The sequence below is a fragment of the Salmo trutta genome, chromosome 13 (genome assembly GCF_901001165.1).
Source record: "Salmo trutta chromosome 13, fSalTru1.1, whole genome shotgun sequence".
In the NCBI taxonomy this organism is placed as follows: Eukaryota; Metazoa; Chordata; class Actinopteri; order Salmoniformes; family Salmonidae; genus Salmo; species Salmo trutta.
In genome coordinates, this window is record NC_042969.1 from 86,622,310 (window position 1) to 86,642,642 (window position 20,333).

The window sequence follows — 20,333 nt, forward strand, 5'->3', positions numbered from 1 at the left end:
TACAGTATATACATATGAGATGAGTAAAGTCGTATGTAAACATTATTAAAGGGAGGTAAGAAAATTGAAGTGGGGCTCGGGTGACCGGTAAGGTGGAGGTGATATGATCCTTGATTAGCCTCTCAAACCACTTCATGATGACAGAAGTGAGTGCTACAGGGCGATAGTCATTCAGTTCAGTTACCTTGGCTTTCTTGGGTACAGGAACAATGGCGGCCACCTTGAAGCATGTGGGGACAGCAGACTGGGATAGGGAGAGATTGAATATGTCCGTAAACACTCCAGCCAGCTGGTCTGTGCATGCTCTGAGGACGTGGCTAGGGATGCCGTCTGGGCCTGCAGCCTTGCGAGGGTTAACACGCTTAAATGTCTTACTCGCGTCGGCCACGGAGAAGGAGAGCCCACAGTCCTTGGTAGTGGGCCGCGTCGGTGGCACTGTGTTATCTGCAAAGCGGGTGAAGAAGGTGTTTAGTTTGTCCGGAAGCAAGACGTCGGTGTCCGCGACATGGCTTGTTTTCCCATTGTAATCATGATTGTCTGGAGACCCCTGCCACATACGTCTTGTCTGAGCCGTTGAATTGCGACTTCACTTTGTCTCTGTACTGATGATTTGCCTGTTTTCATTGCCTTACGGAAGGAATAACTACACTTTTTGTATTCAACCATATTCCCAGTCAACTTGCTATGGTTAAATGCGGTGGTTCGCGCCTTCAGTTTTGCGCGAATGCTGCCATCTATCCACGGTTTCTGGTTTGGGTAGGGTTTAATAGTCACCGTGGGAACAACATCCCCTATACACTTCCTGATTAACTCAGTCACCATGTCCGCGTAAGCGTCAATGTTATTATCAGAGGCTACCCGGAGGCTACCCGGAGGCTACCCGGAGGCTACCCGGAGGCTACCCAGAGGCTACCCAGAGGCTACCCGGAACATATCCCAGTCTGCGTGATCAAAACAATCTTGAAGCATGGATTCCGATTGGTCAGACCAGCGTTGAATAGACCTTAGCACGGGTACTTCCTGTCTGAGTTTCTGCCTATAGGAACGGAGGAGCAAAATGGAGTTGTGTTCTGATTTGCCGAAGGGAGGGCGGGGGGGAAGGGCCTTGTAGGCATCTCAGAAAGGGGGAGTAGCAGTGATCTAGTGTTTTTCCTAGGCGAGTACTACAGAGTACTACAGAGTACTACAGAGTACTACAGAGTACTACAGTCAATGTGTCGATAGAACTTCAGTAGCTTTTTCCTCAAATTTGCTTTGTTAAAATTCCCAGCTACAATAAATGCGGCCTTAGGATATGTGGTTTCCAGTTCACATCAAATCAAATTTATTTATATAGCCCTTCTTATATCAGCTGATATCTCAAAGTGCTGTTCAGAAACCCAGCCTAAAACCCCAAACAGCAAGGAATGCAGGTGTAGAAGAACGGTGGCTAGGAAAAACTCCCTAGAAAGACCAGAACCTAGGAAGAAACCTAGAGGAACCAGGCTGTACATAAAGTCCAGTGTAGTTCCTTGAAGGCGTCGTGGTATTGGCTTGAGGGGGAATATACACGGCTTTGACTATAACCAAAGAAAATTCTCTTGGGAGGTGATACGGTCAGCATTTGATTGTGAGATATACTAGGTCAGGTGAACAAAAGGACTTGAGTTTCAGTATGTTATCACAATCACACCATGTGTAGTTAATCATGAAACATACACTCCCGCCCTTGTTCTTCCTGGAGAGGTCTTTATTCCTGTCTGCACAATGAACTGAGAACCCAGCTGGCTGTATGGACAGGGACAGTATATCCCGAGAGAGCCATGATTCTGTGAAACAGAGTATGTTAACAGTCCCTGATGTCTCTCTGGAAGGAGATCCTCGCCCTGAGCTCATCTTCTTTATTGTCCAGGGACTGAACATTAGTGCGTAATATAATCGAAAGCGGTGGGTGTTGTGCACGCCTCCTGAGTCGGACTAGAAGTCCACTCCGAATACCTCTTCTCCTCCGGCGGTGTTTTGGAGCAGCCTCGGGAATAAGTTAAATTGCCCTGGGGGGGTACGAACAAAGGATCCAATTTGGGAAAGTCATATTCCTGGACGTAATGCTGGTGAGTTACTGCCGCTCTGATATCCAAAAGTTATTTCCGGCTGTGTGTAATAACACAATAAAACGTTCTGGGCTAATAATTTAATAAATAACACACAAAAAAACAAAATACTGCAAAGTTGCTTAGGAGCTAGTAGCATAGCCTCCATGTCTGTCATGTCTTAGGAGCTAGTAGCATAGCCTCCATGTCTGTCATGTCTTAGGAGCTAGTAGCATAGCTCCATGTCTGTCATGTCTTAGGAACTACAGGCAGAGCCTCCATGTCTGTCATGTCTTAGGAGCTAGTAGCATAGCCTCCATGTCTGTCGGCCCCATCTTGCCATCCCGGTGCTGGAGATATGTTGAGTATAAGGACACATTTATTTAACGTTTTATTTAACTAGGCAAGTCAGTTTAGAACAAATTCTTATTTACAATGACAGCCTACCCCGGCCAAACCCTCCCCGAACCCGGACGACGCTGGGCCAATTGTGTGCCGCCCTAATGGGACTCCCGATCACGGCCGGTTGTGATACAGCCCGGGATTGAACCCGGGTCTGTAGTAACGCTTCTGCGACGCAGTGCCTTAGAACGCTGCGCCACTCGGCGCCAGAGAACTTTACCCATATCAAATCACATATAGGCTTCCTATCTCCCCTGGCGCTATTCCTGATCTTAGAGGAGCAATGTAGTGAGGAGTCCGAGTCACAGGCCCGTCTCACTATCTGTCCCGTCTAACCCCGTTCTCTCTCTCTCTCTCTCTCTCTCTCTCTCTCTCTCTCTCTCTCTCTCTCTCTCTCTCTCTCTCTCTCTCTCTCTCTCTCTCTCTCTCTCTCTCTCTCTCTCTCTCTCTCTCTCTCTCTCTCTCTCTCTCTCTCTCTCGCTCGCTCGCTCGCTCTCTTTGATTGATTGATTGATTGATTGATCAGAGTCACAGGCCCGTCTCTATCTGTCCCGTCAAACCCCGTTGTCCCTGTCTCTCTCTCTAGATAGTGGAGGAGCACTGTAGTGTGCAGCAGAGTCGCAGGGCCCAGGCTGAGCCCATCAGTCTAGACAGTTGTCTGAAGGCCTTCACCAGTGAGGAGGAGCTGGGAGAGGATGAGCTCTACTACTGTTCCAAGTGCAAGACCCACCGCCTGGCCACCAAGAAACTGGACCTGTGGAGGCTCCCGCCTATACTGGTCAGAACACACACGCGCGCACACACACACACACACTGTAGTTAGATGCTACCAGAGACTGTCTACTGTAGTTAGATGTTATGATGCTACCAGATGCTGTAGTTAGATGTTATGATGCTACCAGATACTGTAGTTAGATGTTATGATGCTGTCTACTGTAGTTAGATGTTATGCTGCTACCAGATACTGTAGTTAGATGTAATGAGGCTGTCTACTGTAGTTAGATGTTATGATGCTGTCTACTGTAGTTAGATATTATGATGCTACCAGATACAGTAGTTAGATATTATGATGCTACCAGATACAGTAGTTAGATATTATGATGATACCAGATACTGTAGTTAGATGTAATGAGGCTGTCTACTGTAGTTAGATGTTATGATGCTACCAGATACTGTCTACTGTAGTTAGATGTTATGATGCTACCAGATGCTGTAGTTAGATGTTATGATGCTACCAGATGCTGTAGTTAGATGTTATGATGCTACCAGATGCTGTAGTTAGATGTTATGATGCTACCAGATGCTGTAGTTAGATGTTATGATGCTACCAGATGCTGTAGTTAGATGTTATGATGCTACCACCCATACTGGTTAGAACACTGACACAGTGTACACTAACAAGACTAGTACCCACCATCGCTGCAGTACCCACCATCGCTGCAGTACCCACCATCGCTGCAGTACCCACCATCGCTGCAGTACCCACCATCGCTGCAGTACGCAGTACCCACCATCGCTGCAGTACGCACCATCGCTGCAGTACCCACCATCGCTGCAGTACCCACCATCGCTGCAGTACCCACCATCGCTGCAGTACCCACCATCGCTGCAGTACGCAGTACCCACCATCGCTGCAGTACCCACCATCGCTGCAGTACGCAGTACCCACCATCGCTGCAGTACCCACCATCGCTGCAGTACACAGTACCCACCATCGCTGCAGTACACAGTACCCACCATCGCTGCAGTACCCACCATCGCTGCAGTACCCACCATCGCTGCAGTACCCACCATCGCTGCAGTACCCACCATCGCTGCAGTACCCACCATCGCTGCAGTACCAAGCATCGCTGCAGTACCAAGCATCGCTGCAGTACCCACCATCGCTGCAGTACCCACCATCGCTGCAGTACCCACCATCGCTGCAGTACCCACCATCGCTGCAGTACCCACCATCGCTGCAGTACCCACCATCGCTGCAGTACCCACCATCGCTGCAGTACCAAGCATCGCTGCAGTACCCACCATCGCTGCAGTACCAAGCATCGCTGCAGTACCCACCATCGCTGCAGTACCCACCATCGTTGCAATGTAAACAGAAAGATGAACATGACTTTATTGGTCAATTGCACAAAAAGTCCAACTGAAATGTGACTTCCTCTTTTAAACCAACCCTTCCCAAAAACACACATACATTTAGAGGTTTTGGAGAGGTGGGGGTGGGGAGCTGCCACACTGTGGAGCTGTTGCAGTGGGTGGGGTTAAGTGCCTGCTGAAGGGCACAATGGGCAGGAAACGGCATCTAGGATTTGATATCAGCAACCCTCTGGTTGCCAACTCACTTGTCGGGCAGATTTTTCCCGTTGGACTCGGGCTTCGAACTGGCAACCCCTCCATTTGCTGGCTCCCCTCTCTAACCGCTAGGGTCACCTGATGCCTCTGACCAACACGTGTCTACATCAGACTGTTTCAACAGTTCATGTTGTTCTTCATTTGCAGATAGTACACCTGAAGAGGTTCCAGTTTGTGAACGGCCGCTGGATCAAGTCTCAGAAGATCGTCCAGTTTCCCAGAGAGAGTTTTGACCCGAGTGTTTACCTGGCTCCCCGGGAGGCGGGGCTTAACGGGCTACACAGTGTGCAGAGCCGCAGCGAGGGGGAGGGGCTACTGAGGATAGGAGGAGGAGAAACCGTGTCCTCCATCTCCGCCCCTGCTGGGTTCCTCAACATCCTCAAAGGTCTGTCATCTTGTCTACGTTAGCACCCTATTCCCTTTCTAGTGCATAGTCCCTATGGACCCTGGTCAAATGTAGTGCACTATATAGGGAATAGGGTGCAATTTGGGACACTACTCTCGCACTCTTGTTTCACTCCTGTCTCAATGGAATCTTGCTGTTTTTTGGTCATTCATGTTGATTCCAAGTCCCTGATTAGCTTGATGATTTGCGAAGTCATCTGCAGTTGTTTTCTATTGTTAAACAAACCAGTCCTTCAGAGAGAGGTAATGAAACACCCGAAACCAGCAAGCAAGTATTTCTTTCTATTCATTAGTGTACAACACAATACACCGCATAGCCCATATACCCACGAAGGGCGAGGTTGAGCTGTTTTACTGAGCACCTCTCTCTCTCTCTCTTTGTCTGTCTCCACAGCCTCTCCAGCGTCAGGCAGGAAGTCAGCCCCTCCCTCCTTCATCAGCCATACCAGCAGCCCCTGCAGCAGCCCCAAGACAGGAGGAAGCAGTCCAGGGGGCACGGGCAACAGACAGACCCGCCTCAGGCTCCCCCAGCTGGCCAGCCGACACCGCCTCTCCAACAGCAAGGAGAACCTGGAGGGTAGTACCAGGGAGAGGGGCAGCAGCCCTGACACAGAGCCCAGGGAGGGAGCACCGCAGGCGGACACAGAGGGTGGGCTTGTGGGTGTGATGCGTGGAGGTTTTGGGGAGGTCAGGGTGAGGAGCGGGCCAGAGATGTCCACCACAGATGCGTCCAGCAGCCTCAGTAATGTCACCGTGATGAACGGGGTCAGCGGTGGCCATAGCAACGAGGTACTAAGCACGGACCTAGAGACCACTGCAACAGCCCCGCTGCACCAAAGAGACAACAGCCTGGAGAGCATCTACAACTTATATGCAATTTCAGTGAGTGCTTCCAAAACTGCTTGGAGGTTAGCCTCCTAACCTATACCTCAGGAAGATTGATTTGGTTTAATATGAATCAAATCACATTTTATTGGTCACATACACATGGTTAGCAGATGTTAATGCGAGTGTAGTGAAATGCTTGTGCTTCTAGTTCCCGACAGTGCAGTAATATCTAACAAGTAATCTAACAATTCCCCAACAACTACCTAATACACACTAATATAAATAAAGGAATAAGAATATATAAATATATGGATGGGCAATGACCGAGCGGCATATGCAAAATGCAATAGATGGAATAAAATAGTGTTTACATGAGATAAGTAATGCAAGACGTAAACATTATTAAAGTGACTAGTGATCCATTTATTAAAGTGGTCAATGATTTAGAGTCAGTATGTTGGCAGCAGCCTCTCTGTGTTAGTGATGACTATTTAACAGTCTGATGGCCTTGAGATGGAAGCTGTTTTTCAGTCTCTCGGTCCCAGCTTTGATGCACCTGTACTGACCTCGCCTTCTGGATGGTAGCGGGGTGAACAGGCAGTGGCTCGGATGGTTGTTGTCCTTGATGATCTTTTTGGCCTTCCTGTGACATCGGGTGCTGTAGGTGTCCTGGAGGGCAGGTAGTTTTCCCCTGGTGATGCTTTGTGCAGACCTCACTACCCTCTGGAGAGCCTTGTGGTTATGGGCGGAGCAGCTGTCGTACCAGGCGGTGATACAGCCCGACAGGACGCTCTCGATTGTGCCTCTGGAAAAGTTTCATGGTTTTAGGTGACAAGCCAAATTTCTTGAGCCTCCTGAGGTTGAAGAGGCGCTGTTGCGCATTCTTCACCACGCTGTCTGTGTGGGTGGAACCATTTCAGTTTGTCCGTGATGTGTACGCCGAGGAACTTAAAACTTTCCACCTTCTCCACTGCTGTCCCATCAATGTGGATAGGGGGGCTGCTCCCTCTGCTGTTTCCTGAAGTCCACGATCATCTCCTTTTTGTTTTGTTGACGTTGAGTGAGAGGTTGTTTTCCTGACACCACACTCCGAGGGCCCTCACCTCCTCCCTGTAGGCCGTCTCGTTGTTTTTGGTTATCAAGCCCACTACTGTTGTCATCTGGGAACTTAATGGTTGGGTTGGAGGCGTGCATGGCCACGCAGTCATGGGTCAACAGGGAGTACAGGAGAGGGCTGAACATGCACCCTTGTGGGGGCCCCTGTGTTGAGGATCAGCGAAGTGGAGATTTGAGATTTGTTGAAGGTTGTATCCAACCTTCACCACCTGGGGGTGGCCCATCAGGAAGTCCAGGACTCAATTGCACAGGGCGGGGTTCAGACCCAGGGCCTCAAGCGTAATGATGAGCTTGGAGGGCACTATGGTGTTAAATGCTGAGCTATAGTCAATAAACAACATTCTTACATAGGTGTTCCTCTTGTCCAGATGGGTTAGGGCAGTGTTCAGTGTGATGGCGATTGCATCGTCTGTGGATCTATTGGCACGGTACGCAAATTGAAGTGGCTTTAGGGTGACCGGTAAGGTGGAGGTGATATGATCCTTGATTAGCCTCTCAAAGCACTTCATGATGACAGAAGTGAGTGCTACAGGGCGGTAGTCATTCAGTTCAGTTACCTTGGCTTTCTTGGGTACAGGAACAATGGCGGCCACCTTGAAGCATGTGGGGACAGCAGACTGGGATAGGGAGAGATTGAATATGTCCGTAAACACAGCCAGCTGGTCTGTGCATGCTCTGAGGACGTGGCTAGGGATGCCATCTGGGCCTGCAGCCTTGCGAGGGTTATAGTTACTTAGATATAGTTAAATACTTCGGGATTAGAAAGTCTCTGAACCAAATGGCACCCTATTCCCTATATAGTGCACTACTTTTGACCGGGGCCCATGTTGTGTTAGTAGAAGGTTCTCTCTCTCTCTCCACAGTGTCATTCAGGTATCATGGGAGGTAATAGGAGGTTCTCTCTCTCTCTCCACAGTGCCATTCAGGTATCATGGGAGGAGGACATTATGTGACCTATGCCAAAAACCCCAACAACAAATGGTACTGTTACAACGACAGCAGCTGTAAGGTAAGAACACACACACACACACACCCTCGACTAATAGTCAATTAATCTAGCAAACCAGTTAGTAATTTTAAAGACAAAACAAGACATTTTAAAGTACGTACTTGTTTGCCGTATCCTCCCTAGGAAGTGCACTCAGAAGAGATGGACACGGACTCCGCCTACATCCTGTTCTATGAGCAGCAGGGAGTCGACTTCTCTCAGTTCCTGCCAAAGACTGACGGCAAGAAGATGGCCGACACCACTAGCATGGACGAGGACTTTGAGTCTGACTACAAGAAGTACTGTGTCCTTCAGTGATCAGGATCCCACAGTCTTCCACCTACCTACCGCTCAACCGTCAACACTATGCCTGGAACTGTGGACTGTCGGACTCAGCCAGCCCCGTACGGAAAGGACACAGGGACTCAGCCAGTCTCAACTGGGCGCCAGGAAGCACAAAATGGTGTCTTTTGGCCGAGTCATCACAAACTGAACCACTTGAATGCCGGACCGGTTGTCATGTTTTCGGATGCCGGAAGATACCCCCTTGTTGTTTTGTCAAGAGAACAACATTGATGCCCCATTTTTTTGTATTATTTTTTTTAAAGCACTAAGCTGTTGCACATTGAGCCTGAGGAAACCCACCCTCGTGTGTGTGTGTGTGTGTGTGTGTGTGTGTGTGTGTGTGTGAGCGATTGTCAGCACATGAGCTGATATTGCTTCCTTGTTGTGCATATTTGTCCCCTGCAGCCATCAAAACATGTCCAAATACCTACATAATGTCTGTCTCTATAACTCGCTATACAGAAACGGTAATGTAGAGATTATACTGTTATGTTATCGATAAAAGGGGTTCTCCAAATGTTCTTATTTTCCTTCTTCAGTAACGATACTGTCATAAAAAAAAAACAACTCATAATGCTACCTCACTGCATTTCATTGGCCAATTGGAACGGTCAAATATTTGTGACAGTATTAAAACCTCACCCACTTCCTCCTTTTGATGATCCCACAAAATTGAGGGGTTTGACCTTTTAATTTGGCCCTTGCCAAGCAACTGCCTAAAACAAAAATGTGCAATTGCTGATCAGTGTAGCCACAACATCGAATGACTTTAGGGGCGTTCATTGTAGTCATTTGAACTCACAAGCTTGAGTTTAAATCTTGGTTATGTTGTGGACAGGTGCCATAAAGGATGTTTCAAAGATAATATATAAATACATATTTGTATTGTTTTCTCTTTCTCCAAATACTTATTTTATAGAGTTATTTTTATCATTGCAATTTTTTTGTATGTACATTTGGTTAATTTAAGGGTTGTTCTCATCTCTGTCTACAGAACGTCTCGTCTCGTCTCTGTCTGTCTACAGAACGTCTCGTCTCTGTCTGTCTACAGAACGTCTCTGTCTACAGAACGTCTCGTCTCTGTCTGTCTACAGAACGTCTCGTCTCTGTCTGTCTACAGAACGTCTCTGTCTGTCTACAGAACGTCTCGTCTCTGTCTGTCTACAGAACGTCTCGTCTCTGTCTGTCTACAGAACGTCTCGTCTCTGTCTGTCTACAGAACGTCTCTGTCTGTCTACAGAACGTCTTGTCTCTGTCTGTCTACAGAACGTCTCGTCTCTGTCTGTCTACAGAACGTCTCGTCTCTGTCTGTCTACAGTACGTTGTAGGGAGCCACTCTGAGACTGTAAATCAATAGGGCCACATGACACCCTATTCCCTAGTGCACTACTTTTGACCAGGGCCCTGGTCAGAAATAGTGCACTACTGAAGAGTACGTTCACAAAGTGTTCATACCCCTTGACTTATTCCACATTTTGTAGTGTTACAGCCTTTGTTTCTCTCCCCCCCCCCCCCCCCCCCCCCCCCCCCCATCTACACACAATACACCATAATGACAAAGTGAGGGGGGAAAAATCTGAAATGTTTGCAACTTTATTAAAAATGAAATACAGAAATATCTAATTTATATAAGTATTCACACCCCTGAGTCAATACGTATTATAGTCTCCTTTGGCAGCGGTTACAGTTGAGTGTTTCTGGGTAAGTCTTCTGGGTAAGTCTTGTGTCAAACTCATTCCACAGAGGACCCAGTGTCTTGCAGGTTTTTGCTCCTCCCTTGTACTTGATTGTAAGGAACTCCCCTCACCTGGTTGTCTAGGTCTCAGTAAGGAACTCTCCTCACCTGGTTGTCTAGGTCTCAGTAAGGAACTCCCCTCACCTGGTTGTCTAGGTCTCAGTAAGGAACTCTCCTCACCTGGTTGTCTAGGTCTCAGTAAGGAACTCCCCTCACCTGGTTGTCTAGGTCTCAGTAAGGAACTCCCCTCACCTGGTTGTGTAGGTCTCAGTAAGGAACTCCCCTCACCTGGTTGTCTAGGTCTCAGTAAGGAACTCTCCTCACCTGGTTGTCTAGGTCTCAGTAAGGAACTCCCCTCACCTGGTTGTCTAGGTCTCAGTAAGGAACTCCCCTCACCTGGTTGTCTAGGTCTCAGTAAGGAACTCTCCTCACCTGGTTGTCTAGGTCTCAGTAAGGAACTCCCCTCACCTGGTTGTCTAGGTCTCAGTAAGGAACTCTCCTCACCTGGTTGTCTAGGTCTCAGTAAGGAACTCCCCTCACCTGGTTGTCTAGGTCTCAGTAAGGAACTCTCCTCACCTGGTTGTCTAGGTCTCAGTAAGGAACTCCCCTCACCTGGTTGTCTAGGTCTCAGTAAGGAACTCTCCTCACCTGGTTGTCTAGGTCTCAGTAAGGAACTCCCCTCACCTGGTTGTCTAGGTCTCAGTAAGGAACTCCCCTCACCTGGTTGTGTAGGTCTCAGTAAGGAACTCCCCTCACCTGGTTGTCTAGGTCTCAGTAAGGAACTCCCCTCACCTGGTTGTCTAGGTCTCAGTAAGGAACTCCCCTCACCTGGTTGTCTAGGTCTCAGTAAGGAACTCCCCTCACCTGGTTGTCTAGGTCTCAGTAAGGAACTCTCCTCACCTGGTTGTCTAGGTCTCAGTAAGGAACTCCCCTCACCTGGTTGTCTAGGTCTCAGTAAGGAACTCCCCTCACCTGGTTGTCTAGGTCTCAGTAAGGAACTCCCCTCACCTGGTTGTCTAGGTCTCAGTAAGGAACTCTCCTCACCTGGTTGTCTAGGTCTCAGTAAGGAACTCCCCTCACCTGGTTGTCTAGGTCTCAGTAAGGAACTCCCCTCACCTGGTTGTCTAGGTCTCAGTAAGGAACTCCCCTCACCTGGTTGTCTAGGTCTCAGTAAGGAACTCTCCTCACCTGGTTGTCTAGGTCTCAGTAAGGAACTCTCCTCACCTGGTTGTCTAGGTCTCAGTAAGGAACTCTCCTCACCTGGTTGTCTAGGTCTCAGTAAGGAACTCTCCTCACCTGGTTGTCTAGGTCTCAGTAAGGAACTCCCCTCACCTGCTTGTCTAGGTCTCAGTAAGGAACTCTGTCAAGATGGTTGTTGAGCATCGCTAGACAGCCATTTTCAAGTCTTGCCATAGATTTTCAAGACGAGTTTTAAGTCAAAACGACTTAGTCCAGTCAGGAACATTCAATGTCATCTTGGTAAGCAACTCCAATGTATTTGTGTTGTAGGTTATTGTCCTGCTGAAAGGTGAATTCCTCTCCCAGTGTCTGGTGGAAAGCAGACTGAACCAGGTTTTCCTCTAGGATTTAGCCTGTGCTTAGCTCTGTTCCATTTCTTTTTATCCTAAAAAACTCCTTGGTCCTTGCCGATGACAAGCATACCCATAACATGATGCAGCCACCACCATGCTTGAAAATATAAAGAGTGGTACTCAGTGTTGTGTTGGATTTGCCCCCAAACATAATGCTTTGTATTCAGGACATAAGTTCCTTTCTTTGCCACATTTTCTGCAGTATTACTTAAGTACCTTGTTGCAAACAGAATGCATGTTTTAAATATTTGTATTCTGTATAGGCTTCCTTCTTTTCACTCTGTCATTTAGGTTAGTATTGTGAAGTAACTACAATGTTGTTGATCCATCCTCAGTTTTCTCCTATCACAGCCATTAAACTCTGTAACTGGTTTAAAGTCACCATTGGCCTCATGGTGAAATCCCTGAACGGTTTCCTTCCTCTCCGGCAACTGAGTTAGGAAGGACGCCTGTATCTTTGTTGTGACAGCGTGTATTGAGACATCATCCAAAGTGTAATTAATAACTTCACCATGCTCAAAGGGATATTCAGCGTCTGCTTTTTATTTTTACCCATCTACCAATCAATCCTTCTTTACGAGGCATTGGAAAACCTCCCTGGTCTTTGTGGTTGAATCTATATTTGAAATTCACTGCTCAACTGAGGGACCTTACAGATAATTGTATGTGTGGGATGCAGAGAGGAGGTAGTCATTCAAAAAAATCATGTTAAACACTATTTATATATGAATACTTATTGACTCAATACATTTCAGCTTTTCTTTTGATATTATGGGGTATTGTGTGTAGGCAAGTGACAAACAATATATATTTTATTCCATTTTAAAATCAGGCTGAAACACAAAATATGGACAAAGTCAAGGGGTGTGAATACTTTTCCTGAAACTCTGTATTCAAGGAACAGGGTGTCATTTCTGACGCCTTGCGTCAAATCTTCCATGCGATTGGTGAGCTAGTGTCCTCACCACTCTGTTCCCTAAACAATCCTATGTTTTTACCATTACCATCAGCTGCTAGATAAAATAATCTGTCGTGAAACACTACTCGAAAGGTGCGTTGTCATATGGGTGGCAGGGTAGTCTAGTGGTTAGAGCGTTGGGACTAGTAACCGAAAGGTTGCAAGATCGAATCCCCGAGCTGACAAGGTACAAATCTGTCGTTCTTCCCCTGAACAAGGCAGTTAACCCACTGTTCCTAGGCCATCATTGTAAATATGAATTTGTTCTTTAACTGACTTGCCTAGTTAAATAAAAAAAATATGGTCTTCCTAGCACTGTCATACGGATGACATAACATGTCATAACCCACATTTCAAGTCAGCTACGGTAGCAGCTGTTGTGTCGAGCGACCTTCTTTTCAGATCACCACTGTGAACAGATGTCTGTTTCTCACCTGGAGAACAACTGAATGTTTTGATGGTTTTAATTTATTTATGGTTTTAGTTGTAAAAGGGTCTCTCTTTATAGTGAAGTTTTCTCCCAGCTTCCAGCATCATTCAAGAGAATGTTAGGTGATTTTAAATCACCTAACTCCAACTGTTGTTGCTGCCCTATTTGTGAGAAGGGGGATAGGCTGGATGAAGTGTTTGTCATTTTTAAATGAAACGTTATTTTTCTTTGTCAGAAAATGTTTGTGAGACTAATGTAAAAATTGCATTACTGAACGTTCTTTTGTATTTAAAAAAAATATATATATATTTCTCCCCACCCCCCCACTGTAAAACGATGTCTAACTATTGAATATTGTAGAGAGAGAGAGAATGTTGTCCCCAACGTTTTAAAATACATCACGTAAAGGGAACTGTTTTGTCGCCATCAGAACAGGCCCATGTTCCAATGTTTATACAAGCATAGCACTTAGAATGCCTGCCCATTACCTTGCTTCGTACTAAGTTAGTGTGGATATCTGAACTGCTTTCTACAAATGGCACCTTTATACCCTTTTGTAGTGCCCTATTCTGGACTTGGTTTGTAGAGATGCAGTGACTCTGAACGTACCTTGTGCTGCTGGGCTACATGCGCCCTGTTTTAGAGACTGATTTAAGCGAGATGGGGAAAATGAGGTCTGTGTCTGAAATGGCACCATATTCCCTAATGTAATTCCTTATATCAGTGCACGATAGTGTAAGTAGTGCACTGTGTAAGGAATAGGGTGCCGTTTGGGACAAAACCGATCTATACCAGGCTTGTACCACATCTTCAGTTCTCTTGTACCAGCAAGCACAGAGACGACCAGCCTGTAACCCTGCCTCATTCTACGGTTGGTTCACTTCAGATTGTCAGCTGAATGTTGTTCTGATTCCAGGCTGATGTCTTCTTTTAAAACACTCATATGAGCATTTCAGTCCTGTGAAGAACCAGGGTTAATGTATTAACTGAACAGTGAACACCCCTCCCTCCGTGGCAGTATGGTATGACCCGTTGACAGGTAGTGTAGTCTACTACTGAAGTTGTTTTTCCAAGTCTTCCTTTATTTTTGATGGATCGGGGGGGAAAAATATGTATTTAATGAAATTACTTTTTTGTTTGTTTTGTAAAAATAACATTGCACTGACTTTGAAAATGTACATCAAGTGTTTTGTAAATAAGCCATTTAAAATGGATGTATTTGAATATGAACTGTAAAAAAAAAAAAAAATAATAATAATGTAGTTGTATATGGAGTGATGATACTGTTGATCTGTAACTAAGCAACACATTCAATAAATCAGATGCAATTAAGGCATTCAGTTAATGGGTTTGTGTGTGTGAAGAGTGTGGGAGGGCTCCAATCATGCTTACAGCAGGCACAGCCTGTGAGTCTTGGTACTGTGAGTTGAGTTGGTGTATGTGAGAGGAAACCACAGCCCTCTACTGAAGCCCGGGTCTCTTTCTGTGAGTTGAGTTAGTCTACAGTGCCTTCGGGAAAGTATTCAGACCTCTTGACTTTTCCCCCACATGGTTACGTTACAGCCTTATTATTATATATATCCTTCTACACATAATACCCCATAATGACAAAGCAAAAACTGTTTATTTTTTTTTTAGTTTTTTTTTTTGAAGTGTTTGCTAATTTATCAAAATAACAAAACTATCACATTTACATAAGTATTCAGACCCTTTACTCAGTACTTTGTTGAAGCATCTTTGGCAGCGATTACAGCCTGGAGTCTTCTTCGGTATGACGCTACAAGCTACATCTGTATTTGGGGACTTTCTCCCATTTCTTCTCTGCAGATCCTCGAAAGCTCTTGTCAGCTTGGATGCACAGCTATTTTCAGATTTGATCGGGTTCAAGTCCAGGCTCTGGCTGGGCCACTCAAGAATATTCAGAGAATTGTCCCGAAGCCACTCCTGCGTTGTCTTGGCTGTGTGCTTTGGGTCGTTGTCCTGTTGGAAGGTGAACCTTCGCCCCAGTCTGAGGTACTGAGTGCTCTGGAGCAGCTTTTCATCAAGAATCTCTGTACTTTGCTCCGTTCATCTTTCCCTCGATCCTGACTAGTCTCCCAGTCCCTGCCACTGAAAAACTTCCTCACAGCATGATGTTGCCACCACCATGCTTCACCGTAGGGATGGTGCCATATTTCCTCCAGATGTGACGCTTGGCATTCAGGCCAAATAGTTCAATCTTGGTTTCATCAGACCAGAGAATCTTGTTTCTCATGGTCTAGGAGTCTTTAGGTGCCTTTTGGCAAACTTCAAACGGGCTGTCGTGCTTTTTACTGAGGAGTGGCTTCCGTCTGGCCACTCTACCATAAAGGCCTGATTGGTGGAGTGCTGCAGAGATGGTTGTCCTTCTGGAAGGTTCTCCCATCTCCAGAGGAGCTCTGTCAGAGTGACCGTCGGGTTCTTGGTCACTTCCCCTTGGCCCTTCTCCCCCGATTGCTCAGTTTGGCCAAGTGACCAGCTCTAGGAAGAGTCTTGGTGGTTCCAAACTTCTTCCATTTAAGAATGACGGAGGCCACTGTGTTCTTGGGGACCTTCACTGCTGCAGAAATGTTTTGGTACCCTTCCCCAGATCTGTGCCTCAACACAATCCTGTCTCGGAGCTGTACGGACAATTCCTTCGACCTCATGGCTTGGTTTTTGCTCTGACGTGCACTGTCAACTGCACACACCTATATAGACAGGTGTGCCTTTCCAGATCATGTCCTATCAATTAAATTTACCACAGGTGGACTCCAAGTTGTTGAAACATCAAGGATGATCAATGGAAACAGGATGTACCTGAGCTCAAAGCAAAGGGTCTGAATACCTATGTAAATAAGGTATTTCTGTATTTTATTTTTTATACATTTGCTAACATTTTTGGAAAACCTGTTTTCACTTTGTCATTGTGGGGTGTTGTGTGTAGATTGAGTAAATCAAAAAAATAAGATTAAATCAATTTTAGAATATAGCTATAATGTAACAATGTGTAAAAAGTCAAGGGGTCTGAATACTTTCTGAATGCGAGAGGAAACCACAGCCCTCCACTGAAGCCCGGTTTTCTTTCTGCGGACCGGACCAGCTAGGAGCTGCTAGCCCTGACGGACCGGACCAGCTAGGAGCTGCTAGCCCTGACGGACCGGACCAGCTAGGAGCTGCTAGCCCTGACGGACCGGACCAGCTAGGAGCTGCTAGCCCTGACGGACCGGACCAGCTAGGAGCTGCTAGCCCTGACGGACCGGACCAGCTAGGAGCTGCTAGCCCTGACGGACCGGACCAGCTAGGAGCTGCTAGCCCTGACGGACCGGACCAGCTAGGAGCTGCTAGCCCTGACGGACCGGACCAGCTAGGAGTTACTAGCTCTAACGTACCGGACCAGCTAGGAGCTGCTAGCCCTGACGGACCGGACCAGCTAGGAGCTGCTAGCCCTGACGGACCGGACCAGCTAGGAGCTGCTAGCCCTGACGGACCGGACCAGCTAGGAGCTGCTAGCCCTGACGGACCGGACCAGCTAGGAGCTGCTAGCCCTGACGGACCGGACCAGCTAGGAGCTGCTAGCCCTGACGGACCGGACCAGCTAGGAGCTGCTAGCCCTGACGGACCGGACCAGCTAGGAGCTGCTAGCCCTGACGGACCGGACCAGCTAGGAGTTACTAGCTCTAACGTACCGGACCAGCTAGGAGCTGCTAGCCCTGACGGACCGGACCAGCTAGGAGCTGCTAGCCCTGACGGACCGGACCAGCTAGGAGTTACTAGCTCTAACGTACCGGACCAGCTAGGAGCTGCTAGCCCTGACGGACCGGACCAGCTAGGAGTTACTAGCTCTAACGTACCGGACCAGCTAGGAGTTACTAGCTCTAACGTACCGGACCAGCTAGGAGCTGCTAGCCCTGACGGACCGGACCAGCTAGGAGTTACTAGCTCTGACGTACCGGACCAGCTAGGAGCTGCTAGCCCTGACGGACCGGACCAGCTAGGAGTTACTAGCTCTAACGTACCGGACCAGCTAGGAGCTGCTAGCCCTGACGGACCGGACCAGCTAGGAGTTACTAGCTCTAACGTACCGGACCAGCTAGGAGCTGCTAGCTCTAACGGAACATCTTTCCCCGAAACAAAGACGCCCAGCGTGACATTTTACTGTATACCTGACAGCAGTGTACGTCCCAAATGGCACCCTATTCCCTATAGGCCCTGGTCAAAATTAGTGCACTCTATAGGGAATAGGGTGCCATTTGAGAAACCGGAACTTTCAAATCTACACCCACCATATTATCAGATAATATCAAACTGTATTAAACCATGTGAATGATACGAGTCCAGACTTCACTGTGAAGCATCTCTTTCCAACTGAAGATGTGTGGCTGTCAGCTTCATACTCCTCATTGATATACACTATATAATTCAGATTTATTATATCCTTCACTGCCCATAATTGGCCCGACTGACCAAAAAAGTAATACTATATTTTATTTAACGTTTTATTTAACTAGGCAAGTCAGTTAAGAACAAATTCTTATTTACAATGACGGCCGACCAAAAGGCTGTCACGATACAGAAAGTTCCTCAACATTTAGTAGACCTAGGTGTTCATCGTATAGATGCTGTAAATGTCTCTGTCAGACAGCTCGTTCTCAGTGTCAGGGGGTTTTCAGAACCACTGGATGCACCTGTGCATTTCCCCCTCCAGGAAGTGTGGTTCACACACAAACCATACCCCTCCTGCTGACTCCAATAACACAGGGCACGATGTGTTTAATGTATGTCTGTTTCCTCTCAACGAGCGTCTTCTCTTCAAGGGTTCTGACTTTCAGATACTGGCAGAGAAACACAGCAGCAGGCTTTCGGGTCTCTTGTTTACAGCGATTCGGTGAGTTAGGCCGAGACGACGTCTGTCTATTGTTGGGCAGTGCCAGTTTACAGTTTAATGTGGAGTGTTATGGAACGGATGTACCCTCACCAGGGGCTCTTTTAAGAGGACAGGTGGGTAGGGTTAGACAGGTAGGTAGGTAGGGCTAGACAGGTGGGTAGGGTTAGACAGGTGGGTGGGTAGGGTTAGACAGGTGGGTAGGGTTAGGTGGGTGGGTAGGGTTAGACGGGTGGGTAGGTAGGGTTAGACGGGTGGATAGGTAGGGTTAGACGGGTGGGTAGGTAGGGTTAGACGGGTGGGTGGGTAGGGTTAGACGGGTGGGTGGGTAGGGTTAGACGGGTAGGTAGGGCCCTGAGGAGAGGCTGGGGAGAGAGGAGAGGCTGGGGAGAGAGAGGGCCCAGTGGAGCAGAGAGGCTGGGGCAAGAGAGGGCCCTGAGGAGAGGCTGGGGAGAGAGAGGGCCCCGAGGAGCTACCACCAGATCACCAAATAGGGAACGCTAGGCTAGGCTACCACCAGATCACCAAAGAGGGAACGCTAGGCTAGGCTACCACCAAAGAGGGAACGCTAGGCTAGGCTACCACCAGATCATCAAAGAGGGAACGCTAGGCTAGGCTACCACCAGATCATCAATGAGGGAACGCTAGGCTAGGCTACCACCAATGAGGGAACGCTAGGCTAGGCTACCACCAATGAGGGAACGCGAGGCTAGGCTACCACCAATGAGGGAACGCTAGGCTAGGCTACCACCAATGAGGGAACGCGAGGCTAGGCTACCACCAATGAGGGAACGCTAGGCTAGGCTACCACCAGATCACCAAAGAGGGAACGCTAGGCTAGGCTACCACCAGTACACTCCTCAACCTCTGAGACAGTTGATAATCTTATACCCATAATGACCAGAGATGAAATATCCATTGAGACTGAGGGGGCAACAAGGGGTCACACAGTTTATCTCAAATGGCAGCCTATTCCCTACATTTAGGGTTCTTAAACTTTTTCAGCCTGAGACCCAAATGAGAAACTGACCATCCCATGACCAAAATAATTACAAATACTGTGTGATAATCTACCACTCTGGGAGTCGGCATTATTTATATTAGTCTCCATAAGGAATAGAAACATCTACAACATATTTACTACAACAACATGAATTCTGTGTTATGTGTTGTTCTCCCAGAGTCCTGTGTGTCGTTCTCCCAGAGCCCTGTGTGTCGATCTCCCAGAGTCCTGTGTGTCGATCTCCCAGAGTCCTGTGTGTCGTTCTCCCAGAGCCCTGTGTGTCGTTCTCCCAGAGCCCTGTGCGTCGTTCTCCCAGAGCCCTGTGCGTCGTTCTCCCAGAGCCCTGTGCGTCGTTCTCCCAGAGCCCTGTGCGTCGTTCTCCCAGAGCCCTGTGCGTCGTTCTCCCAGAGTCCTGTGTGTCGTTCTCCCAGAGTCCTGTGTGTCGTTCTCCCAGAGTCCTGTGTGTCGTTCTCCCAGAGCCCTGTGTGTCGTTCTCCCAGAGCCCTGTGCGTCGTTCTCCCAGAGCCCTGTGCGTCGTTCTCCAGAGCCCTGTGCGTCGTTCTCCCAGAGCCCTGTGCGTCGTTCTCCCAGAGCCCTGTGCGTCGTTCTCCCAGAGCCCTGTGCGTCGTTCTCCCAGAGTCCTGTGCGTCGTTCTCCCAGAGCCCTGTGTGTCGATCTCCCAGAGCCCTGTGTGTCGTTCTCCCAGAGTCCTGTGTGTCGTTCTCCCAGAGTCCTGTGTGTCGTTCTCCCAGAGTCCTGTGTGTCGTTCTCCCAGAGCCCTGTGTGTCGTTCTCCCAGAGCCCTGTGTGTCGTTCTCCCAGAGTCCTGTGTGTCGTTCTCCCAGAGCCCTGTGTGTTGGCGCTTCCTTCAGACCCACAGAGACGAGATGACCCCTGACCCTGAGCTACAGAGCCTGCTCACCATCACCTCTTATCACATCACACTGGCCATGGAACACCTCCGATCCAAAATGGTAGCCAGTTTCCTCCTCTTCCCACTCATTCCTTATGACACCAACTGCCACCTGCATTACTGGTCTGGGACCTGACCTTAGACAGACAGTAAATGTTCTGGGGTCTGTATTCCAGGTGGTGCACTGTGACCTACGATCATTTCTTACAGACAGTAACCCATACACACAGCTACAGAACATTTACTAGTTCTGATCTCGGACCTGTACTTACAGGTGGTGGGTGCACTGTGACCTGGCCAGTCAGAAAACCAACTA

At 47.9% G+C, this 20,333-nt stretch overlaps 1 protein-coding gene across 1 annotated transcript in view; it reads left to right on the forward strand.

Annotated features, from left to right (window-relative positions):
* The window catches only part of LOC115206869 (ubiquitin carboxyl-terminal hydrolase 32), a 48,956-nt gene extending 39,561 nt beyond the window's left edge, over positions 1 to 9,395 (forward strand). Inside the window, exons 32-36 of the mRNA XM_029774046.1 lie at positions 3,058 to 3,249; positions 4,971 to 5,208; positions 5,623 to 6,110; positions 8,089 to 8,181; positions 8,305 to 9,395. Coding sequence (XP_029629906.1) covers positions 3,058 to 3,249; positions 4,971 to 5,208; positions 5,623 to 6,110; positions 8,089 to 8,181; positions 8,305 to 8,478 — 1,185 coding nt within the window. The 3' untranslated portion in view covers positions 8,479 to 9,395. The remainder of the gene's footprint in view (positions 1 to 3,057; positions 3,250 to 4,970; positions 5,209 to 5,622; positions 6,111 to 8,088; positions 8,182 to 8,304) is intronic.
* The last annotated feature ends 10,938 nt before the right edge of the window (positions 9,396 to 20,333 follow it).